The sequence below is a fragment of the Numenius arquata genome, chromosome 6 (assembly GCF_964106895.1).
Source record: "Numenius arquata chromosome 6, bNumArq3.hap1.1, whole genome shotgun sequence".
Lineage (NCBI taxonomy): Eukaryota > Metazoa > Chordata > Aves > Charadriiformes > Scolopacidae > Numenius > Numenius arquata.
Window position 1 is genome coordinate 64,881,415 of NC_133581.1, and position 25,812 is coordinate 64,907,226.

General features: G+C 40.9%; 2 protein-coding genes across 4 annotated transcripts in view; one reads left to right on the plus strand and one right to left on the minus strand.

The window, feature by feature from the left end:
• The window catches only part of DGLUCY (D-glutamate cyclase), a 48,572-nt gene extending 30,219 nt beyond the window's left edge, over positions 1 to 18,353 (plus strand). For all 3 annotated transcript variants that reach the window (XM_074148643.1, XM_074148644.1, XM_074148642.1), the window contains 7 exons: positions 1,344 to 1,541; positions 3,620 to 3,880; positions 4,418 to 4,517; positions 6,212 to 6,360; positions 11,646 to 11,765; positions 13,575 to 13,726; positions 17,916 to 18,353. In XM_074148643.1, the coding sequence (XP_074004744.1) occupies positions 1,344 to 1,541; positions 3,620 to 3,880; positions 4,418 to 4,517; positions 6,212 to 6,360; positions 11,646 to 11,765; positions 13,575 to 13,726; positions 17,916 to 18,059 (1,124 nt within the window). In that variant the 3' untranslated portion in view covers positions 18,060 to 18,353. The remainder of the gene's footprint in view (positions 1 to 1,343; positions 1,542 to 3,619; positions 3,881 to 4,417; positions 4,518 to 6,211; positions 6,361 to 11,645; positions 11,766 to 13,574; positions 13,727 to 17,915) is intronic.
• A 3,512-nt stretch (positions 18,354 to 21,865) lies between these two features.
• On the minus strand, positions 21,866 to 22,963 carry GPR68 (G protein-coupled receptor 68). Its single transcript, XM_074149740.1, has one exon. It carries the CDS (start codon positions 22,961 to 22,963, stop codon positions 21,866 to 21,868), a length of 1,098 nt encoding a protein of 365 aa, XP_074005841.1.
• Between the last annotated feature and the right edge of the window lie 2,849 nt (positions 22,964 to 25,812).

Genomic DNA, 25,812 nt, shown 5'->3' on the forward strand with positions numbered 1-25,812 from the left:
CAGCAGTTTTATTCATCTTCCTCATGTATCCTTGTTGCAGGGAAAGAAGAGAAAAAAATTGCCAACCTCTCTACAATCTGTTGCCCAAAGAAGCTGTCTGTCCCGCCTCTGCCTGGAACTGGCTTTTACTCTTGATTTATTTCTCCATTTTCTGTATTAAAACCAGTTGTCATTAATGCATTCCAGAAACTTTTGGCAGTTGTATCTTTCTTTGCTCCTTTCTAATCTACGTAGTTAAAATTCTGCCATACCACCAATACCCATACTTTAGATGAATCTGCTAGCTTCTCACAAAAAATATTGTCTACTCTCATGGTTTGCTGAGGTACATTAAACCTCAAAAACCATGTTCCCCAGCTGCTTTTAAATTAGTTAGCCATAAACTCCCAAGAGATCTAGCACAAACTAAGCACATATGTAGTTGTTTAAGAAACATCTCCTTCCTTTTCATCATCCTAACAAAGTCAGATTTTGCTTGTACCAGTTGGGATTTATCCAACAACACACCCATTTTGCCAAATCAATGATAATTTAGATCAAGATTTCCGGATGTAGTATAAGGACGGCAAAGATTTTCAGTTTAGGGCTATGCCGTCAGGTCTAAATAACCTTATTGTTCACCAGGGTTTAAGATGCTACTCAGATTCCCTTTGCTAAGGCTGCCTGGTCACCATTTGTCATTTTTCCTTGCCAATTTATAGGTCTCCTGGCTCGGTTGGCAAGGCACGGTGCAGAGATGCTATTCCCCCTTTTCTTAATCCCATAAAGGACTACCACTAGCCCACAGGCACTAGTTAACATAGTTTTGTCATATCACCATTACAAGGCTATTCAAAGGTAGAAGGCAGATACCATAACTTCCAGCAGCACTCAAGAACCTAGAAAATTAATTTATTCTTACGAAAACAATATCACCAACACACTGCGCAAACTTAAGCATTAACTTGTTGTTACGTCAACGCACCGGTTTCTTCATGCGCCTCAAACCCAACTTTCAGCCTTGCCGATTCCCGACAGACTTCCTTGGAGGGCACCAGTCTTCAGTCCCTAAGTTGCCCCAAGTTTATACCAAAGAAGGTATTGTAGAAAAACCTGATCTCAGCTACCCACAAGAGCTTTTTAAAAGTGAAAACATTCAGATGTATGTGCATACATTTCTTTCTCAAAGTGTCTTAATTGCTGCAGTGTAACTTAAAAGTATCGCCTGTTTTTATGATACAGGTGCCATCAGGCAGGGACTTGGTGGTGTTAAATCAAATAGCTTGTTGCTATTTTATCATTCTGATATTTCAATATAATGCAATAACAACGTGTTTAATTGCAAGTTTTTTCACCCATTTTAGGAGCTCCGTTAGCTTTTACTCATTCTCCTGGCTGCATGTTCATTACCGACCTAAAGAATGACAATGTCACAACCAGGTCCTCAAGAGAAGTCCCACGAGTCCACTGCATTTCTCAGGATCCTCTGCATTACAGTATTGTGTCAGCAGAAGCAGCCCAAAAGATAAGGAATCTAGAGACTCTAATTGGAATAGATCCAGGTAAAAACAAAAACTCTCTTCCTGAGGTAGAGATGACCTATCCTGCTTTTTTAGATATTCGTAAAGTTCAAGAACACAGTAAGAGTCTAAAGGCAATTTTAAGATTTAAAAAAATTCTTTGTGGAATACAGCGAGTTAAATGCGAGTCTTACATTTTCTGTTACTGTATTTAATATCAGAGTCTGGCCAAAACCATTTAATCTTATGGGTAATGGAATATCTGATCTTGATGACTGTACCTTCTCAAAGTGCGCAGAGGCGTCAATGTTTACAGCAAACTGGAGAGTCCGGAGGGAATTAGAACTCTTACTGAATAAAACTGAAATTGGAATGTAAAGCACAGGGCACCTCAGCACGCTGGTAGCAGCTACGTGGGAATTCACTGTTGAGTGAATTTCTTTACGTGTATTCGTGACTACCAGAAAATTCTAGTAGTTGCCTGTGCTTTTCAAACATCCCTCTCTCTGACGGATGGCATTGCATCAAGCTCCGCTGACATATTCATCACTGAGGCGTTGTGCGATGGACTGAAGTGACCTGGTCGCCACAGGAGGTTGAGAGGTAGGGCTGCGTGTGTGCACAAGGAAGATGAGAGGGAAATAAAGGCAAACTGAATAGCGCAACCATTCCTAAAATACACACTGAATTAGTCCCCTCTGCCCGCTGTAAATTCTCATTTCGGTTTCCCATAAATTTTCTGAAATTCTCTGTAGGCAGTGGTGGAAAACAGCTTACGCCCAGCCCTCCCAAGCTCCTGGTTTGGGCTGTGTGCATATGTTTGGGTCTGTTTATTTTTACTCACAAGGCCTCTCCTTTTCCCACTCTCCGGAGTTCGGCTTGGCGCGACGCCACGCTCTGCAGAAACACAGGACCTAACTTAAGAGTTAGCCTCATTTCATTGCTAGAGGAGAGCACGGTACTTTATCTCAGATAACATACCCCCCTTCTCAGAGACTGATGTCCCCTGCTTCTTTTAAGTTTTGCTCAGAACTTTTTCCCGTGTTCACTACCTATACATTGCCTGTACGTTACGTGGGAGGAACAGAGGGAGAAACGGCAAAGGGGGACCTTGAGGACAAAAAGAGGAAAGTGCAGGGGTGAGGGGAGGAAGGTGAGAACGATGAAGTTGTGAAGAGGCTAGAAAACAATAGTGAGGACTTACCTCTCCCTGTCAGCCCAGGAATACTGGCACATCACGCTGGAATCTGTGGTTTTCAGGAGTGTTAGCAAATCGGAAGGACTGCCCTGTGAACTTGTGTTGCCGAGTCCCAGGGAAGGGAGGGGGGATAGGAAGGGTTTGAACAGTTAAAGTGTCGTCGTGTCCCCTCCCGCCCCCCTTTTAGGGACTGACCCAGGAGAAGAGACATCTGTTAATATTCACCTATTTCTCACAGTCAGATAACATGGTTCTCCACTCCGTGAAGCGTTACCAGATCTTTTAGCAGTCACCTGGATACCACTGTATTCATGGAGTTTATAAAGTCTCCTGGTAACTTACAGCGTCTCTGAAACCTCACTTCTGGGGTTAATCATTTCATTAAGTGGAATTTATTTGGGAATTAGCTCTTCCCTAAGGGCATAGAGTTAAACAGAGACAAAGGACCAGCTTACTCATCTGAAGTCTGCAGCAAAGCTTCTGCAAGGCCTGGGGTGCCCCAGTTGCAATCCAGCTTCAGCAGCCAGACACGGGCTAGCACGGCTGTCGCCACCCATCAGAGGAAAGCAGAGGGCCAAAGGAAGGGAAACAGTGTGCAATAAGCTCTCAGAAGAAGAAAAAAAGCTATTTACACCAATACCTAGAAATGCTAGGTGTAGTAATTTTCAAAATCCGGTTAACTGAAATTCTTAACCTGGAAGCACAGCCCATTATCTCCGTTACTCATATCCTACACTTTCCTAGGTTTCCTGAGGAAATTACCCCAATTCCTGCCTTTGACCAGAGGTTTTTCTTTCTCTCTCTTTTTTTTTTTTTTTAACCCGTTTTACGTCAATAAAGCATGCAGGTTCACCCACACAGAAACTTCAAAAGGAGAACGATATATTGAAGTGTACTGCTCTCTTTAAATACGCTTTTATAGGAGACCGGGGTATAATTCACCTGCTCGGCCAAGAGGAGCTGCTGAAGGCTTGCCTCTCCATCTCCCATGCCCGGTCGGTGCTGGTAACCACTGGATTCCCTACCCACTTCACTTACGAGCCGCCGGAAGAAAACGACGGGCCCCCAGGAGCCCTCGCTATTGCAGCTGTATTGCAGGCCTTGGAGAAAGAGGTTGCCATAGTAACAGATCAGAGAGCCATGAATCTGAATAAAAAGATTATCGAAGAGGCTGTTCAACTAGGTAAGAACACAAGTTTTTTTGGTTTGTTTTTTTTTTTCCAGTTTTTATCTTGCCAGTCTGAGCCAAGGTTTGCTTCGGTTAATCTCACTGTCACTTAGTACAGGATTTTTTCTACTTTTTTTTTGTGCCCAGAGAATGAACCAAAGTTCCTGCTCTAAGCTCTGCTCGGCGTTGCTACGATGACATTGTGTTAAACCCAGCTGGCATCAGATTAATGCCGACGCGTCTGGGTACTGACTCTGGATGAGCTGTTTGTGATGAATTCTGGATGTCTGTCCTTATTCGCGTAGACCTGTTTTCTATCTCAAGGTCCCATTTATTAGCACTAACATCCAAACAAGCTTAATTTAAAGTAAGGGCGCAGGGAGCTTATCAGCAACTGTGTAAAGGCATTGAGTCTTTATTATCTGGACTGTTCTTATTATCTGCTTGCTTTTTTTTATTTTTTTTTTTTTTTCCCTTTTTAAAGTTACTCAAACACACATCAAAAAAAAAAAAAAGTACATAGTATCTAAATTGCATTTTGTTTTCCTGCAGGAATCCTGAAGAGACCTGTCCCTCTGTTGAGTTATCAAAGGGAAAGTGCTGATTCAGCTTTAATGTTTTTGTGTGAGAACGGGAATCCCGGAAGACCTAGGTATGTGCATTTGGTTTCTGAGAATGGGTCACACCTCGACTATCTAAAGTTATAATAAAAATAATGACCATCATCTAAGAAGGCATAATGGTTACTAGTAAATCCTCAAGGCTTGGAATGAAGAGAACCAACTCTGAAACCAAACATTGATATCGGAGCACACATGGAGTACAGAATTCCATGTTATTCTGCAGTTACACATTTCTGGAGTACAAAAAAAGAAACGGTACCTCACGTATCAATAGCTCTTTTCCTTTGAAAAAATTTCTGAAAGCTTTTCAGCTGTGCGAGTGATCATCCTATTGTCTTTAGGCAGCCAAAGGCAACGTTCTAGGTGTATGCGTGCTCTTCTCGCTATCGATTTGAGCTGTTTGCATATGCATTGTTGAGTATACAGCGTTGGGCAAAAATGCAGATTTATACAAAGTGTGTGAGGAGGGTTAATGCACTGGAGAATTTGTTAAGTAGCTATACACACACATCTCATTACTTAGCAGGCAACTTAACGTTTCCTTTAATTAGGCATACATTACTCACTTCTATTGATATTTCCTTGTAAAGCATTTTAATGTAGTAGCCTTCAGTTTGTTCTCTTCAATAAAAAGATCTTTCACCCTGGTATTTGCTTCAGCAACTTATTCAATTCCTATTTCTTTCCATGGGTAATGCATGCTATAATTATGTGCTTTAATAACAATGTGCTTCCCGAGTAACATGCTCTGACATGCTCTGGGCAATCCTGCTTCAGCAGGGGAGTTGGACTAGATGATCTCTATGGTCCCTTCCAACTCTAAAAATTCAGTGAAATTCAGTGAAATAGTATGCATGATGCTGTCTTCATTTTTTGTTTTAAAAATGTGGTTTATAGCTATGGATAATATAATTACAGCCAGTTTCTATTTCAATTGATCCCACAGTCCCAAAAAGGTAAAGCAAGTATTTCTTTAAAGTAGACGACTAACATCCTTAAGGTCACTGTAGGCCCACCCACAAAAACACTTAGTAATTCAACAGAATTAGTAACCTCCTGAAAGTAAAATTGGAGAAACAGAAGCAAAACAACTTACTTCTAATGTACAGTAGCAGAACTGAGTACTAAAATTCTGCTTAAAACGTAGTACCGTTCATCTGTCTGTTCATCTGCGGTTCATCTGTCTACTTTCATAAGTAGCAAAATAGCCATAGACTTAAAGAAAAATCCCCCTAAATCTAAAGGCCCAAACCAAAAAAACCTCCGTAACTAGAAATAAATGAGCACTGGCTAAGCAACGTACCTTAAGCAGAGACTATATTTACACTAACAAGGTTTTAGATGATCATTAATTTGCCACTTTCTTGTTTTCTTTGAAAGCACTCAGAGAAGCTGATGTCTTACCAGATACTATGTATTTTAACGTGAAACAGAGGAAGGCCAGATAGATTACTGGTTAGAAGGATTTCAGGAGGTTCACCTTTTCTTGGTGGCAAATGTGGTTTGAGTTGTCCTAGAGCTATAAGAAACAAGTAACCTTTGAAAATAAACCAGAGAGAACTACACTCAGAAGTAACAAAACAGCATCCAAGTTTTACCTTGAATCCCGAATGGTCAAAAAGCAGAACCGAACGCAACGGTAGAAGCGGCCGACAGGAGAGTTTGTTACGTGAGGATCACAGCTTTGACTCTTCTCCTTTGTTTTTTCACTCGTTCTAACCAGATTTGATCACCTGATAGCGATAGAGCGTGCTGGGATGGCTGCTGACGGCAATTACTACAATGCCAGGAAAGTTAACATTAAACACCTGGTGGATCCCATAGATGAACTGTTTTTAGCTGCCCAAACCATTCCAGGAGTCGCAACAACAGGTAGGTGTGAGTTTGTCTTCTGTTCTCAGAAGCAAGAGATGCACAAACCCAGGGACTCCTCCTGGAAGCGAAGGGGAACAGGAGGCAGGTGCTGAGGAACGGCTTTGGGGGCTACAGCTGCTTGTCGCGGCTGAATTTAGAGACCGTTGCTGGAGAAGAATTAGAGGTTTCTGCTGAAGGGTTCTCACAACCGAAAAAAAATGGAGGAGTCGATTTCAGAGTTATTTAAGGACAAAAAGGCAGGCCCAGATGTGTGCATTATCTATACGTCAGTGTGCATACAGATGCTTCTCTAAGTGTCGTTTTATGTGCAAAGGGCAGCATAGAAAGCAAATGACTACTGAATAGAAACATTACATATTAAAATATTATACTTATTTTTATGATTGTTACACCTGTGTTAAACCAGCAATCTGGATAGAATCTTAGTTTATACTGCCTTATAGCAGTGTGTTCTCTTGGAATGCGTATTTGCATCTATTATAATAGTGCCTTCTCTAACAAAATATACATATACAATAATAATCTGTAAAGGAGGACGTTGTCCTTCCTGCCAAAACTACATAAGCATTGACTAATGCATCTAATAAGAGTGCTGATGTCAGCACGGTGCTCCTCTCTGTTGTTGATTGTCCTTTTTGTCCTGAAAACGGACTTGTGTCTGGTTTTGAAAGAATATGGTGTGGATCAAGGACTCCCATAGATATAGAAAACCTTGTACAACGGGCTTGTAGAATCAAATGCTTCGTGCTACACTGTGTAGCCCAAAACGGAGTTAGGAAATACAGGATTATATAATATATATATCAATATATATCACTCTCTACAACTACTTGAAAGGACACTGTAGAGAGGTTGGTGCTGGTCTCTTCGCACAGGTAATTAATGACAGAATGAGAGGGAACGGCTTCAAGCTCCAACAGGGTAGGTTTAGACTGAACATTAGGAAAGAATTTTTCACAGAAAGAGTGGTCAGACACTGGAACAGGCTGCCCAGGGAGGGGGTTGAGTCACCATCCCTGGATGTGTTTAAGAGCCGTTTAGATGTGGTGTTGGGGGATATGATATAGGGGAGAACTTTGTAGTGTAGGGTAGATGGTTGGACTCGATGATCCCAAGGGTCTCTTCCAACCTGGATGATTCTATGATTCTATAAACATTAGAAACAAAGTTAGAAGTAAGTGTCACAAAACTAGAAATAAGTGTCCATGCTGGGCTGATTTAAGTCACGTCACACCACGTCTCCTGATTTGGCTGGTTTTTTCTTCTTGTAGCGCTGTGGATTCACTCCTGTGTTACCAAAAGCACTGGAACTTTTAACTTCTCAGTAGTGATGTTTTTCAAATGTTTCCACAGAATTTAGAGATGTCCTGCGGAGATAATGCAGAGTGTGATTGCACTGTATTGGGATAATTTAAAAGCTGTGTAGCAGAAGAGTTCACTGGTATTTTTTGTATTATCTTAAAAAAATTGTAATACATTTTACTTGGACTTAATTCACATTTCTGCCCTATTCCTAAGGAGTAACCTCCAACATTCAGAAAGCAGCACTCTAGATGGCCCTCTGTTGGCAATCTCAGCAGAGAAGCCAAAGATTGACTGAATAAAGAGAGAAAAAGCTCTTTCATAAAGATGTTTAGGAAAATGCCTCAGAGCTTTATCAGCTGCAGTTAATTTTAATGATCTTGTCCCTGATTTTAGACTATCGATACAAGGACTTGGTCTCTCCAGCTACTTACGTAACATCACATCCTGATTCCTTTAATAAAAATACCCCGATGTCCTAAAATATCACCCAGAGCAGCTCAGAGTATATTCCTGATTTGGTGGAATTTGGAGTGTTCTGCACGGTGGGAATTTGAATCCATTCAGCAGGAATTTAGTTTGTTTTAAAACACTCTGTGAATATTCAAATATACTATGAAATGGCATTAATTAAAAATACCAGGAGCTTGTCAATAAGTAGGAAAGCAGCAGTTATCCAGATCCACTGTGTCCCATTGCCGTGAATTTTCTCTGCATAGAAAATGATTTAACAAGTCATTAGGCTTCAAAAACCAATGAAGGTATCTGCTGTGTTCTCCCGTGGAATTTGAGTAGGTCGATATTCTACGCTGCAGAACTAATTGAGTATCTATAGAAAAACAATGTAATTTTTTTCTTACATGTCTGTTACCTAGTTAACATTTCTTATTTTGCTTATCACACTGACTTTTTTCTTTGTCTGTTTTATTTTTAATTTGCTTGCAATTTCTTGGGGTTTTGGCTTTTTCAATATATTTCTGCAAAGCCTAGCTTAACGAAGCTGGGCTGTGGCCTTTGCCTCTTGCCTCTGATCACAGAATCCCAGAATGATACGGGGTTGGAAGTGGCCTCTGGAGATCAGCTAGTCCAACCCCCTGTGCCACAGCAGGTCCACCCAGAGCAGGTTGCACAGGAACGTGTCCAGGTGGGGTTTGAATGTCTCCAGAGACGGAGACCCCACCACCTCTCTGGGCAGCCCATGTATTGCTACTGATCATGATAAATTTCTCAGGCAGCATATGTCTAGTTCCAAAGTAAAATGCAAATATTGTACAGCACCCATCAGGGCAGAGTACTCGGAGAACTTTATAGACTAGAAAAGGTTATAAGAAAGGTCAAGTTTTAGCCTCACAGAAGTTTCCATATAGTGTGCTCAGTAGCAAGAAATACTGTGTTTGTAGGCGCAGAGGGAACTATTAGATCATGTGTTGCACGCTCATTAATTGCTGTCAGGTTTTACATTTAAAATAAGATATGTGTTTAAAAAAAAATCTGATCTAGGAGTCTGACCACAGGGCAATCGTGAACCATGCCTACAGTTGTACGGGTACCAGTAGCATAAAAAGTCACGGAGTAAGCAGCAACCTTCAGGAATATACAAAATTAGAAGACGTGAAAGACTGAGGTTGGAAGGACTCATTTTCCACAAGAGATCGAAATAAAAGACTAAGAGACGTTTCCGAAACCACATGCTATTTTTTTCAGCTGTCACAGGATTGACACGGCTCTATGCTATTTCTATAGGAGCTAGTGAAAAGCTTCCCAAAGCACTGCATGAAAAAATGTGGTCGCTCTCGTTTCCTTTTCATACAAATGATTTTTAGTGCAGAAGAGTGATGTTTCCTTCATTTTTCATGAATGTAGTTTCAGAAAACAATGTAGTCAGTGAAAACTTGTATGGAAGATCCGACAGAATTCTTTTTCCTCTGCCCGGAAAGCACTCCGGCCTTCAGGAGAAGAGGATTCCTCTTGTCTTCTTTCAGACATCTGCGCTTGAGCTGTCTGCCTCGGGGTGAGGTGAAGGGAACGTTTGAAGGGCCCGTGTCTCTCTGCTGGCTGTAAAGCCGGTCTAGCTGAGTAGCTCGCGTGTCGATGGCTGCGTTCTGTCAGGTGAAGCTCATTCTAGAAGTCCACAGTGAAAGGCGGTCCTCTGCCGACGTGGAGAGGGAGCAGAAAACAGATGGTACAGGAGAATTTTCGGCGTGGTGTTCTTTCCCTCCCAGTGTAATGCCCATGGAATCCATCCACCGCAGCAGATCTGCCAGCTCCGTAGCCGTCCTGCTGACAGGACTTCCACAAAGACAAGAAAAACCAAAGCAAGGCTGGTTGGTTCCAAAACCCCCCTGAGAAATGGATTAGTATCTTTCAGTTAAAGAAACTATTGATGATCTTCAAAGGACAAGAATTCACGTTAGCCTTTTAAAAGAATACGAAGAGCAAAATTTTGGCTTTTGAATATTTTTATACATGATGATAGAAGAACCATGATTGTGTCATTACCGATTTGAAGAATGCTACCAACAAACAGATTTTAGAAAGCACCAGCAAATGCCAACGCCAGAATAAATTTGAACAGATTATTAAAGCAGATGAGAAAAAAGATTAGCTTTTTCATGGCAAATCGTTTTATGTAAGTTATGTGTCACTCAGTTACGCTTCCCTTGACTATTTAGACTTAAGGAAATAAAAAATTGCTGCTGAGAAATAACTTTCACTTAAAGAAGAAATTCGCTGCAGACTAATGTGAGATATTTATGCAGTTGCTCAAAGTGTTAAAATTATAAATTTTCAGGGTTTGAAGTGTAAATTATAAATACTGTAACTTCTCTCCTGTAACACATGCTATGCATTAGAGCACAGTCACATTTCAGATTCCAGTATGATGCACTGCAGTGAGGACTTGGAGCTCTTCACTGTTCTGTTTCACAGATATTAACTAGGATTTTTCTATAAAATCTTCAAACTTGAGAAGATGCCATTTAGACTAACAGGTGAAAGAGAAATGTTAATTTCTATTTAAATGGATGGAATTTTCTGTGGTTGTTTTTTTAGACATTAGTAAGAGACTAGAGGTACTATCCAGCTTTCATGTAAGCTGCTAGTTTATGTGTTATCCTCATCTCCAGACCTCTGAATGCCACCTAACATTTTTATGTCCCAAATACAGGGTTGCCCAGAATTTTCCTGAAATGACATAGGTCCCATTGATTTTACTGAAATCACTGAGAAATACAGTGTTTCTACTTGGCCGACAAAAATCTGTGTAAGATATAAGAATATAAGAACACTTAAAAAAAAAAAAACAACGGCTATTTTTTTCAAAAATTGCTAGAAAAACCAAAAACAGTAACAGTACACAGGGTTGGGCTCTCTGTACGCTGGGGCACATTGATAGTGGAGTGTGTGAAACAGATTGCCGGGGCAGTAAGTCCTACTTCTGTCAAAGTCCTTATGTACATTTTTGCTTATCTTTCTGCAATAATTGCTATATTTAATCTCTTTTTTTTTTACTTAAAGTTTGTAACAAGCCAAATTTTTCTATGCTTGCCTTCCTGACGAATCGTAGGCTCTTGGGTTTATTTGGGATTCATTTTCTATCTTCTTTCTCAATTTGTGCTAAGGTGCTTACGGTAATGCATTATATAGAACACCCACTTAAGGCCTTGCATAAGCAAAGTTTACTACCTTAATTCTGTCTGCAGTTCATGAGCACTGGGTAGTTTTGATTTCTTTTTTAAATTTGATTTCTTTTGATCTCCACTTCCACGTTAGCATGCGATAGGTGATGCTGTCAGCTAGTTCATTCACAGTATTCTGTTCATTTACACAGTATTCATTCTTTGATGAAAAAGGATAAATCGTCTCGTGCGGCGCTGTGTCCCGTCACAGAGACTCTGGGGAAGAGACGGGATGCTTTCTGAATGGCTTGTTACTTACGTGCTGGCTTCATACTCATTTGGTCTTTTTCTCTTTTAATCAAGGTGTTGGAGATGGAGGAAATGAATTAGGAATGGGCAAAGTAAAAGATGCTGTGAAGAAGCACATAAAAAATGGAGATGTTATAGCTTGTGATGTTGAAGCTGATTTTACTATTGTAGCTGGTAAGGGATTTTTTTTTTTTTCTTTGGGGGGGGAGAATTGTTGATATTTGCGAATATAATTGACAAGAAAACATCTGTCTTTCCAACTAATTTGTATTGGCCCTTTCTTTGTATGACCAAGTCATCACCAAATTTGTCTCTGTATTATGTCCGTTTTCTGAATAGTTAAGCAACTATGGCTCCAGCAGGAATGACTGCAAATCGAGGATGTTCCTTGAAGAAAGGGCATTTAATTGGAAATAGTTGGGCAAATCCTAAATATTCTTGAAAAATCACACTTAAAATAAAATAACAAGGAGGACCGCAGGAGTGATCTGTGTAGGAATTGAAATGTCTATGCACATATGATTTTTCAGCAGTTTTTTGGGAGAAATGAGAGTGTGATGATAATTACGTCTGCTTCTTACGGCTATATGTGTACAGTATCTATGGTGGCTGTTTTGGCAATTCCGATGATTCTTACTTTGAAAGCGCAGACCTCACGCCCAGACCCTGCAAAGAGAAGGGAGGCAGAGGTTTGGACATGTTTAAGCGCGGAAAACTGCATGAACTAAAACAACTTCCACACTTTTTGAAAATTTTGCTATTCTGCATCTCTGGAAAAGGTATCAGGCAGCAGACGTAACCTCTCACAGCAAGTTTCAAATCTAATGATCGCCAGTACAGCCTTGACAAAGAAGCTGACAAACAAGACTGTGTAGACTGGTTTGAAAATTAATGGATATTAACTATGTTAGAATGTTTTTTTGTATATGTTACCAAGGACACATCATCAAGACACAGAGAATTAGTTTCACCATGGTTTCGTATGTTATAAAATAGCTGAACTCTTTAGTCAGTCATCATTTGTGACCAAAAAGGGGTTCTCTGCACTGGTACAGCATTCCGTTATAAAATCTGACACCGGTGAATATGTGCCTGGTTTAGTTCAACAAAATCACAGAATGAATGAACCCCAGTGGGGTTGGAAGGGACCTCTGGAGATCATCTAGTCCAACCCCCCTGCCAAAGCAGGTCCACCCAAAGCAGGTTGCACAGGAACGTGTCCAGGCGAGTTTTGAACGTCTTCAGAGACAGAGACTCCACCACCTCCCTGGGCAGGCTGTCCCAGGGCTCTGCCACCCTCAAAGTGAAGAAGTTCCTCCTCATGTTTAGATGGAACTTCCTATGTTCAAGTTTGTGCCCATTTCCTCTTGTCCTGTCACTGGGCACCACTGAAAAGAGACTGGCCTCATCCTCTTGACACCCATCCTTTAAGTATTTATAGGTGTTGATCAGATCCCCCCTCAGCCTTCTCTTCTCCAGACTAAAAAGACCCAAGTCCCTCAGCCTTTCCTCATAAGAGAGATGTTCCAGGCCCCTCATCATCTTTGTAGCCCTCTGCTGTACCCCCTCCAGCAGTTCCCTGTCCTACCTCTGGGCAGTTCAAAGCAAAAGACACGGGGCTGTAGCACAGCTCCGCGCAGTTCACGGACGTCTCATCAATCCAAGCGGAATTGTGTCATAGACCGTCCCCGTGTGAGTTTTTGCTTTGTTGGAAAGACAAACCACAAGCTAAGCTCGATGGAAACTTGCAGAAATTCAATCTGAAATAATACTGAAAACACTTTAATATTTTAAGCAATTGTCTAGTTCTGAAAGAAATGTTCCGAATTCATGTCAGTATTTAATTCTTATCCACGTTCCATTTCACCATCGCCACACGAGGCTCGGTTGTTTGTGCCCAGTGACTTATCCGGGTTCGGTATTTTTGCAATAACCAATGTTCATTTTTTTCCAGTTTGGTTTCACGGTGACTTTCTTTCGCAGGGGTCTCTAACTGGGGAGGCTACGCCATCGCTTGCGCTCTCTATATTCTCAGCGCTTGTGAAATACATGACCGCTACCTGAGGAAAGCTGTTGGGTTTCCAGCATTATCAAAGAAGACGGGCTGGCTGTCGGCGCTTCCATCGGTTACCAAGGTAATTTCTGTAGGACCAAGGAGCTGTGACTTGCTCGTGACATGTAGATGGAGTTGGCTACCAGCCACTAAATGCTGCCCAGTCCGGTTCAACAGCTTCCTTTCACATGGTCTTTTGGGAATCCCTGGTGAATGAGCAGCCAGACTGTACTTAGAATATTCTGCAAAGGACTCAGAACAGATTGAAGATAAAAATCCTCAAAAATGAATGTATTTGTGTGCTGTGACTTCAAGCACAAGACAAGATTTTATGGGCAGTGCAAGAAATCCTCGTATTGTGATATAGTGCTAAAATTCCCTGTTCGCTTTCTTGGCATCGTTCATGATTTTATAAATCTCTGTTGTATCCTCCTTTAGATGTCTCTCTTCCAAAAATTGAGGGTCACAATCCTAATACAGAAGCCACTCCATACTTCCGATCTCTGCACCTTCCTTATGATCTCTGCACCTTTCCTAGTTACGTTGGAACCTTTCTATAATTAGTTTGGAATGTTTCTAAATTAAAGTTGGAGAAAGACTTGCAGATGTGTGATTTTTAAATGTGGTTTGACTAGTGCAGCTCTGATATTCTGGGAATGCAAAGGTTTCAGACTGAGAAACAGTAAAATAACTGAGAGGAGTGAGAAATGAGTGTGATCTGTGCTCATCCTGCGAAGCACGTGGGTCTTATTTTTAACTTGGCAGTGTTTAAAATATATATATATATATATATATATACACACACACACTCAATGATCGAGTAATGTTTGTTCCACCATATTTATAATAATTTAGGAACTTCAAGTCGATTTTACGGGCAGAATACCTCCATGGAGACTTGGACAAAACCAGTAAGGTTGTGACCTCCAAGAATGCTGAGCACAATGTACTCCGTCCCCACAGATACTGCCCACAGCGGTGGGGTATTTCTCCCAAAATGACAGGACATTCTGCCTGAAATTCCAACACAGCACCTCTTAAGTATTTTAGAGTAGGTCTCATGGGTGGGTTTTTTTTTTTTTTAATTCTTGCTATTTTGATTTTTCATCTAAAGGTTATAAAACTGAAAGTGATCCCAACGTTTAACGTAGCCACACAGCCACTTATCCTTGGACTTAACAAAGCGTACGGCACTTTTCAGTGCAATCTGTTCCAAAAATAGATTCACTGCTTTTCATTTTTCAATGGTGAAATGGTCAAATATTTTCCAGTTAAATCTACTTTTCTTTTGCCCTTTAAATTAACATATCCTAAAAACTACTATGATCAAATTCCTGGTAATGAGATAGTGTAATTAAATGTGATACTGTGTACAGGAAATCCTTCTTGGTTTTGTTTTACTAGGCTATACAGCTGGGAATATTGATAATGATCCAATAATGGGCTATCGAAAGTGCAATATGAAAATCTATTGAGATAAAATTAATGGAAACAGTTTTGCGGAGGAGAGAAAATTGCAAAGTGTCTGATGAGAATATGATATCTTTAATTATAAATTAGTAAACAGTGCAGAAGATTGAACACATTAGTGTTCAGGTACTCCATTAGTACAAAAAGTCAATCAGACCATTTATGTTTATATGGCTACTTTCTGCCCAATTCAGTTTCTTTTAATGCTATAATAATTACCCTCGTACGATAAAGAACACCATCACACACGCACACCTCGGTGTCTGTGTTTGCCTGTTCGTAACTGGAAAGAAGACATTTGAAGGAGTGCCAAAGCACCAGACAGCTTTATTATAACGTCTTTATATTTCTTCCAAAAATGGCATTCCTTCCATGAAAACTATAGCGCGTACTGACTAAAGGAAGGTTTCCCCTGAAACAGAAAGGTTGTTTTTCTGCAGCTGGGTGTCCAAGCGTTGCCAGGATTGCACTGCCACAGCCCCCGACCTGTGGAGCTCTCCGTTCCCAGGGAACAGAACCCCGCTGAGATTGTTCTAAGTGCATGGATTAGTCTTTACGTATATTTTAATAAGAGATACTGCAAAGCATTTGTTCCTCGCTGAAAACACGATAAGCAAGAAACGATTTGATCTAAACCATCTTTACTTACCTTTCGGTTGTGGAGTTGAATCAGAATTATGTTGGTTGATACAATATTGGTTTGACTTGTCAGATGTTCGTGGTACTTTTAAACTGAAGTGACTGTAGGGAAATACATTAATTCATACATATCCCAACGTAGCTAATGCTGAGCAGCCTCCAGGCAACTCTGCATTTCCTGCTCACAGCCAGGTTTAAATGTCAGGCAGTTGTTCTTTTACTGAACTCTTTACTCATGGTAAGAAATTAACTATTTGGAAATTAGGACCTATAAGAATATGAAATACTTTCCAAATGAGCAATATAAAAAGATGTGACATTTGCTTTAGTGTTCTTTATTAGCTCTGTCACTCGTGAGGGAGGGTTTTTTCCTCAATAAAGTGCAAATTAATCTATTAATTTGATTATTTTTTTAGTTACCCCACTCCCAACATAATTAATTATTTACTAAAGAGAGAACTGTGAGCAAATTGCAGCGCTTTTCAGGCAAGGAAATATACTGTACATTCTGTATGTTCCTTACAAATGGAAGCAATAGCATTTGATCATAGAATACGGTTTATCAGGCATAGTTATATACTATTAAGCAAGGAAGCCTTTTTTCCCCATGTGAGCAGATCCGAGAGCTCTAACAAGTAAACAGGTTACCAAATTACACTGAGTTCTCTGCTAATTGCCCATGCAAGGTATGCTTTAATTCTTTCAGAAATATTTATATTTTGGCCACGTACTGTATTACATAAAATACAACCATATTGTGTCTAAATTCAGATCTAAAGCTGTTGTATTCTTTATGGTTTAGCAATCTTCCTAGAAAAAAAAAAAACCCTAATATTTAATAAAAGAATATTAGGCATTTTTAAATTTAGGCATTTTACCTTTATGCATTTTTCATCATTAATTTGTCTGCAGGAGATAAATGTCTTTGCCGGAGGTTATTGGGTAGGAATATCAAACAAGAAGTATTCCAGCCTATCGAACTGTGTGTCAAGGACACCGGTGGGGCTGTTTCAGTAGCAGTTTCCATCAAAGCAGGCTCTCGCATAAATGGAAACAGAACAGCCGATCAAAGACCAGAAAAGGCATTTCTAGCCAAGAAAGGGGAAAAAAAGAGAGGTATATGACTATTTCAAAGTCTCATATAAATTACTGCAGGGTTGGGGCAGGGGGAAGCTGAGACGTGACTAGGCTTTGTATTTTTCTTAGCTTTTTATTAACAGAATTAGAGAAATAAATTCTTTTTATAGTAATACTAAGACAGTAGAAGGAGTTTTACTGTGTATGTTTCATGTGAAATGAAGAGCAAAGCCGTTTGTGCCACACAACAAAGGGACCTACATCCCTTTGAAACCAGGTCTTCTAATTTCATCGTTCACAGAACCGGGGGTTTTTCAGAGTTGATTTTCGCCCATCTTTTCATCTCACGCTGCTGACTGGCCCGTGACTCACACCCCAGGATTCTGTTCCCTCTGTGTACTTTAACAGCTCAACTTGGAACGTGCTTTGTTGTCTGCTTACATTACTGTTAAACGAGCAAATAACTGTTGTAAACAAGAAATTTGCCATTCTAAACAAAGGGAAGTATACGCTATTTCAGAGAACCCCAAGGAAGCACAACTTCAGGGTTTTCTTTTCCCCCCACCCCTTTTCTAAGCAACCAGAATTCTTATGAAATCAATAGGAAAAGATGATAGAAAGCAACAGGCGCGCAGAGATCGCATTTCCCCACTGTTCTTCTCTTTAAAAATGCCTCTGCAGCCAGCTGCTACGCTGCTGAACCGGCAGGTAGTTTTCCGAGATAACTTTGGGTGGAGGTTCCTCTGAGCCTGTTTTTGTGCAACGTGGGAACCTGAAACCAGGCAGAAGGGATTCGTGCTTCTGAATTGTTACCAACGTCTTGCTTGAGGGACTGTGGGGAACAACAATATCACTCAGTAATTAAATAGTAGTCAAGAATCCCAGCCTTTTGTCAGTCCCTAACTTCCAGATCCTACATATATTCTTTGGGACAATTTAAAAATAGCGCTAGCAAATTGCTACCCAAAATTATTACGGAGGATGGGGTCAGAGCCTCCCCTACGTTTGAAATGAAGATCTTGAATGAATGTTCTTGTCTAATTCAGGATTTTAATTATAGTCTATTTATTTATTTTTTTTTTAAGGAAGAAAAGCTTCTGAAAGCACTCGTGCGGCTCGGGGTCCGCAGTGGGAAAACTGCCAGCCTGGAAATGGAGGTGGATGGGCTGCCCTTCTACGACACCCATTCGCTTATGATTGAAAAGCTGCTGCAAGAAGTGCAGCAGTGACTGTCCTAATGATTTCTGTATCGAGAACTGCTCCCGTGTCATTTCCTTGGTCCCCAGGCTCTCACAAGGCACAGACAATCAGAAAAAGGTGACTTTTCTTGGCTGCGCACAACCTTTCCTTGTTACCTTTACAACGTCTCTGTGAAGCAAGAAGGGGATCTCATCAGGATGATCTGGTCTGCCTTTCTTTTCTGTAATTTTATAATGGATACTGGGTATTAAACGATACTGTGTGCTAAGAGGTGATCTGTCTTTTATAAAAGAAAGCTTGTCATTAAAATGAAATGATGTTGGACTGCTGTTCCTCTTTTACTGACCTCCTAACTGCAAGAGGAAGTAACTCTTGCAGCAGCTTGGATTTAAAAATACTCTGTGGTGGGGAAAACAGCTGCAGCGGAGACGGGAGGTTCAAAATACAAAAAAAGAAATCCTCCAGGAAGCACTGCAGTAGTGAAAGTTGTTAAATACAGCCCCTCCCTGCACACCTCCTGCAGGCCCTGGTGGATAGTCTGTGGAAGCGTGAGGAGATAAGGGGAAGGCTTTGACTGAGCTAATGAAAATAGGGGCAGCGTCTGCAGCGCTTCCGCACCAAGGGCAGAGCTGTACCCTTTGCCTCCTTCCTATTAGTAGTTTGCCATTTATATATTTTGTCCCTTTCTGGGTAATACAGAAAGGCTGTAGACATTTCAGGGTGTCGTGTTGTTAAGAATAAATTAATTAAATAGTGATTAAAAAGTAATGCTTAGAAGCTAAAGCATGATTAGAAATGAAAGAACATTTGCATTCAGTATAAAGTACAATGATGCATCTACTTTTCTTTCTGGCAGGTGAGTTATATTTTCCTTCTCTTATGTGAGACAAACACAACTTTTTGAGAATGAGAAAAATCAGTTTGCACCACGAACACCACCGTACTCTGAACATTGATCCTCTGAAGTCCTTGAGGACACGCAGCCTTTGAAAACTTAAAACAGTTGAACACGTGTGAGAGAAAGAAATCCTAGTGCCATACTTGTCGGGAGCTTTGGCGAGTCTGAATATCTATCAGCATTTATTTTATGGATCACTCATTTTTTTAGATTAATTTTATTTAAAGCCTTCTTGAAGGATGTTGCAGTGAAACTATCTTTGAATTTCACAATTAGAAAACAGCTCCTTTAGAAGTCTCCGAACTCTCCAAACTATAAATATTAAGTAAAATATTTCACGTGAATGCTGGAGTTTTTGGCGAGGCCAGCAACCCCGCAGGACGGCATGTGTTCCTGCTGCACAGAACCCACAAAATGAAATTAGCATCATTTAAAAATGTCTGTTTCAGAAAAGAAGCAGCTCATTTCCTTCTCTGTGTGCTACGTGCTCCGTAGCTCACTGCCATACTACGCTGACAGCTGCAATGTATGTTATTCTTTCCAAACACCAACTTTTGTTACAAATTTTGTAAGCTTTTGCTCTTTTTGCCCCAAAATACAAGTTTTGAATGAGAGTTACCTTCCTCCCATACTGGGTACACTTCTGCAGCCTAAGCCTAACAGTTGCAATATAGAAAGAATTGATAAAACACTGACTTCAGAAAAAACAAAAAGAAAAAAAAAAAAAAGAAGACCCCCCCCTTCCCCTTCTGTTACGGGTTAGCAGGTTAAATGTTGAGAACTGTAGCGGAATCTGGGCTCCGTTACACAAGTTTCTATCTCATTTTGAACTGCAGCAGCTGACCAACACTGACCACATCAAAGTACCAGCTCAGAGAAGCCTTAATCCCTCAGATGACAATTCGGTGGAACATGGCATGCTCTGCATTCCAGCCATCTAATTTAAACAACGTGGGTTACTGTAAAGAAGTAAAACATAAACAGGAGAAGAAATAATTCATCCTAGAAGAAGCCACGTGTGTGTCTCGCAGCCTGCCAGGTCACGGGAGTCCAAGCGGTTGGCTCGGTGCTCGACAACATACAATGGCACTACGGGTGTCGTAAGTCTTACAACCCCCTTGATAGAGACAGAGGAGATCAGAGGAAAGATTAGGAAAAAATAAAGCTGAATAGCACTAATAGTCAGAAGTAAAAATGCATGTATAAGGTAATTAATCCAGCTTGGTGAGTGGTCCAAGTATAAAGAAATGTAAAATAATTAAACAAACCAAATGTTAAGCTAAGCAAACCTAATCCCCTCCTGGGAGCGGGGCCATGAATCCTTTCTGCAAGAGGAGGGAGGAGAGGATCTGTCCTCTCACAAACAGAAACCGTGGGCCAAAGCCATAAGACAGTTACTTCAAACACAGAGCGAACAAACATAAGGAAGAAAATAATAAAAACATTCTTTATTTAACACATCCCCTAATTATTTCTCATATTGCACTCTCAAGGTGGTTTCCAGAAGACCGTTAGAATATATTGCCTTTTAGTAACAGGTGACAAGCAAGGCTGTCTTACAATGACATCCTTCAGATACCGGGACTAGACCATCTGTCCAGAGGTTCTTTTGACATTTTTGAAAAAAAAAAAAAAAGAAACAAAACTGGTTACACCACTGCAAGTTACCAGCTCCAGGTTGCAGAGAGAGAGGTGTTTCAAGAAAGATTGGAAACCGGGGACATGAAAGAACAAGGCAATAGCCATAGTGTAAGAGTTACAAGAAGGAATGATGAACGGATCACAAAGAAGAATCATACAGGATCCATTAGTATAACAAAGAAAGAAAAAAAAAACAAAACAAACCTAGAGAGGAGATAGCGGTAGAAACAATAGCATAGAGCATGTCTTTAATTGCCATTATCTCCACTTATTCCTGCATTTTGTTTCTGTCTAAACCAGGAAACACAGATCATTCATACGTCGTATTTCTGATACTGTATTTACTGAGCAATGACCAAACCCTAAGCTCTAGTATCTGTGGGAGAAAACAAAGTTTGAGCAGAATCCATGTCCAGTTTCCCTGACAAATGGACTGTTATTTAATTGCCTGAATGGTCTATGCTGCCCAAGACACACAAATTTTGAAGGACACAACCCAAACCTTAGCAAGGTTTAGTAGAATTCGGCTGTAACTAAATTTTCTTTGAACACAGTGATTCAGAGAAGCACATGGGTTCAAAGCACCTCAGGTACTACCAACCTCCTGGTCTTTTCCAAGGCAACAGACCAAATTCTCTATCTCCACCGGAGCCAAGAGTTCTCATACCTCTGGAAGTCAACAGGAGCCTTATGATGACGTTCAGCTGTCTGAGATTCAACAGTCAATCAACAGACTGAAGGACTCGGCAGATGCTGAGTTCCTTGTTGCGTGTTCTCCCAGAACATCTCATGTTATTGGATTATTTTAGGAGGTTGGTTCTGGCACGGTCCCTGCAGGCCTCGAAACTGGCTGAAGGAGAAGTTATTTCAGAGAATTACAGGGATATTACAGAAATGCAATTATTTTTCTTCTTAAAAGTACATATGGGGACATGTAATTTGTTCTGTCTCCAACCTTTTCAACAGATGATGACAGCAAACAGAGAGCAGTTAAAACAAATTCAACAGAACCACGCACCACGAGTACTAGCTTATTCCAGCCAACGCAGTCATCAAGACAACAGGTTTTGAGTGGTACCACAACGGCAACAGACCCGTGATGGCAACTGAACTGACTTAGCATGTGCTTTCCTCACTATTGCCAAGGTCCAAGCACCTCCAGAAATGACCTCTCTCCACTGCATTGCTAATTAGCCTTCGGGAGGTAACGTAGTTGTAATGCACGGATAAATCAGATGGATACACAAACACGGCCATAGCTGCAAATTTCAGATTAATGTCCTTTTTTGATGAATGCTAAAGGCTGCCCATGTTAGTTGTGGACTGCTTCATTCCGGTACTATCATGTGATATTTGTAATAACCCTGGTTGTTGCTCATGCTGTGTTCTGTTGGGAGTTTCTGGAGCACTCAGTGGATACAATTCCTTCGTCTCAGTCCTCAGACACCCTAAACATGTTAAACAAGAGTCTCGCATCTTGGCAAAGTTCTGGTAAGTGCTTTCACTGGAAAAACAGTACAATACTGGATCAGCAACACAATTAAAAGTAGTCAATAGGAGAGAAAAATGGTAAATATTAAATATTTTCCCAGCAAATGAGCAGTTGTTCTCCAACAAGCTGCGAACCACAAGTAGAATGTGGTATGGTCCAAAGCAAACTAAAAAAATGAAAACAGTGCTTGAAACCAGTCGTTTGATTTGGATTTTCTTCTTCTTTTGAGTGCCGTGACTCTTGTGGACAACTCGTAAAATCCCACAGTAAGAGAAGGCCAGCAGGAAGAAGGGGAAAAGAAAGCCAGCAGAGAAGCGGTAGTAATTGATGTTGTGCTCCCATTCCTTGATGGGGTAGTGCTCGAAGCACACCACGTGGCTCTCGGCATCCATACTGATCTCCCCGTGTGTAAAGACAAAGCAGCACGTCATTATTTCTTTGGTCCAGATAACGATGCTCACGATCACAGCGGCCTTCATTGTCCGAAACCGTTGAAATCGAAAAGGGTGCACGACTGCAAGATAGCGGTCGACGGAGATGCAGCAGAGGAAGCCCACGCTGATATAGATATTCTCATACAAGAGGATGCCACAAATTTTGCACAGCGTCTCATCGTAGGTCCAATTGTCGTGCTGCAAAACGTACTGAAGCCAAAAAGGCAAAGAAAATATGTAGAGCAGGTCTGCTACAGTCAAATTGCAAAGGTAGATACCCAATTCATTTTTAGCCTTGATCTGTAAATACCCATAGTAGAGTGACAGGCAGTTAGCGGGCAAGCCCAATATAAATACAAATATGTACACCACAGGGGATAATGTCTGGTGGATGTCATGATTAATAATGCACTTCTCAGTTGCATTCTCTGTGAAATTCACCATCTTCCACCTCTCCCCGTGTATCATTCATCGAGGTCCCGAATGAACAGATGTAAAATTAAATTGCATCCAGTTCCATGTATTGCTTATTTCTTCCACAAACCTTTAGGCTGAAGTGATGACTTGCTGCAGGGTGTTAATAACCTGAAGGTAAAACACATTAAAATCTTCAGAAGGGTTACAATTGTCAAATACGTAGCACGGTTTTCTGTTACCTGCCTTTCCCTAGCCTTAAATTGTCTTCTAGGCTTTGATAGAAGATAAAGCCTTTCTGGGAAATCATGATTCATATGAGTAAGTCCTAGTACTTACCAGAAAAGTACCAGAAAATTTTGTGTCCGAGAAGCAAATGACAAATATTTGTTGCTTTAACTTTGCAAGTATCTAAAAGGTCAAGAAATACCGTCTCTCTTTTGCAGATAAGGCACAAAAGCAGTAATCTGATTTGTCCACAAGGGAAAAAACATCTCTGGCAAACCAGCAGTTCCACTGAGAATTCTTTACAGGATGCAGGGTGCATAAGCAGGTTGATTTTTAATTTCCATTTCTTAAATTTCCCTTTAGGTATAAGATACCATGGAAAATGCAGTTCAGCCTATCAGGATGAAAAATAAAATGGAATTTTTAGCAGCCTTTCTTACAGTTACTTGTAAACACAATCCTGAGAGCAAGCTGTCTTTCTCTGTCGGAAGGACACTGTAAAGATCTGGTACAATGTACACACATGGTCTCAGTCCTACGGGACATGCTATTACAGGTTCCTTATTTGCCATCGATTCTCAAAAACACCCATTTGCTGTTACGAGCTATACATTTGTATCTTTCCTTTTCATCTTCATTGAATACGAATAGAATTGCTTCCACCTGAAGTATCTTCTATAATCCAAGCACATTCCTATACAAACCATTCCTATACTATATTATTACTATAAGGCACTTTGATAACGAGTCAGCACTCAGTTCAACTGGGACAAGCACTCACCCTTGAGCCAGCTCCCAGTGATTAAACCCTAGACTAAGCGAAGTACCACATTCAGCGTTTGATATATTCATATTGGCACAAATGCTCAGGACTGGAAAAGAGCGGGGCAAACTCTGCCCGGTCTGAAGGGGACGTATGTTTTACCTGACGATGCAGAACGGCGAGACTGTATTTCTTTCAATCTCTTCCCAGAAAATGCATGGTTGTAGAGTATACTTTGGTCTTCTCTTCCTACAGCTTCATTTAATACAGACTCAGAAGGAGACAGCGCTATCCAGGGACAAAGATGAGGCCTTGTTTGCTTTTTCCTATTTACTATCCCAATTTGTATTTTTGTCATCATCTTCTGTCCTGTCTAGAAACATACAATTTTTTCCAAGTCACCCCTTATGAAAACATGACCGTGCTACAGTGAAATTACTGTCAGCTGCAGCATTTGAGGATGATACTGTCAAATAATTTTTTTTTAATAAATATTTTTTTAAATAATGGTGGGCTGTACTCCTGTAGAAAGTGAAAAGAAAATCACTTCCTTTAGGCCGGAAAAGAATTGCCTGGGAGAAATGAGTGACCACAACTGAAAAGACTTCCAGTGTTTAGCTTCAACCAGTGCAGCACAGTCCCACAGAAATCACAGCAATATTAAAGACACATCTAAATATTTAAGAACTAGAACATGTTTTTCATTCCTTTGCTTTTCCTCTTTTTTTTTTTTTGTTTTTACTAACAGACAGAACACCAGCCCTGGTTTTGGCGGAAGTATTCTTGGGGATGTCAGATGCCTTCAGTCATGAAACAACAGGCCAATGTAAGCTCATCTCTCCCAAACTTCTACCTTCATTGTCCAACGCAACTTGTGTGAAAGACTGGTCAAGTCTAGCACAGGGCAAGCTCTGCTCTCCTCCTTGCACTCTCAGGCAGCTCATTTGGGGGTTCAGAGACTCACCTCCTCCACTTTGGGTGGCACAATAGTCATTACGGGTAAATCAAGCACGGCAGGAGAAATGCTGCTTAAGGGACCCAGTCACAGATAGTTCAGTTTGAAGTTGCTCCAAGAGACTGCCATAGCCTTCCCATGGAAATCACCAAAGTTATGTACTAACTTCCCAAAGGACTGTTACTCAGGGGCCATCAGCTCTCCTGTAACACCATCCGGTGCACTGTGCATTTCTTAATGGCTTCATAACCATCACACAGCTTTTCTCTCCACAGGAGACCTGGCTCCAGACCTGTAAGGACAGGACACAGAATCTTTGCCGAGGTGGTTTTGATAAGCTACTTACCCCACTGTCCCGGTTTGAAGTAAAACCGAACCAATTTTCTGTTCTGTAACTTTACATCCTAGCTAGGCCTCCTCTAACGCTCTGAAATTAACGGCATATTGTGGAGAAAACTGCTCGTTCTCAGAATGATCAGACCAATGTTTGTGCTCCATGCCAAGGAATGGTGTGCAGGGAGGCCCTTGCTTATACTTATTGCCATAACAACCAAGGGCAGCCCATTTCGTTATTTGCCCCTTAGAGGGTCGGAAACGGAAAAAACGTAGAGGGGTCACATCGGTGGGGAGGAGCGGACAGGACAGGTGACCCAAACCTGACCAACTGGGGTATTCCATCCCATCTGCCCCATGCTCAGTATAAAAGCTGAGGGATCAAAGGGTCAACCTCTTCCTGCAATGGCCGACGTCCGGAAAGGACTCTGTTCATCTGCCTTTGATCCCGATCCGTGTGTTCCTGACTCCAGAGCTGGAATCCAGTTCCCATTCATTGCCGAGTCCAGTCTGGGACTTCCCCAGTGCCTGCCGGTGACGTGACTGTCATCCTGGGAGCTTGATACGGTTTTGTATATATTGTATCTATTTCATTATTTTCTTCTTTATTTTTATTTTAATATT

Coding starts and splice junctions, on each gene's coding strand:
- GPR68 (XM_074149740.1), bottom strand. CDS start 22,963: ATGATACACGGGGAGAGGTGGAAGATGGTGAATTTCACAGAGAATGCA.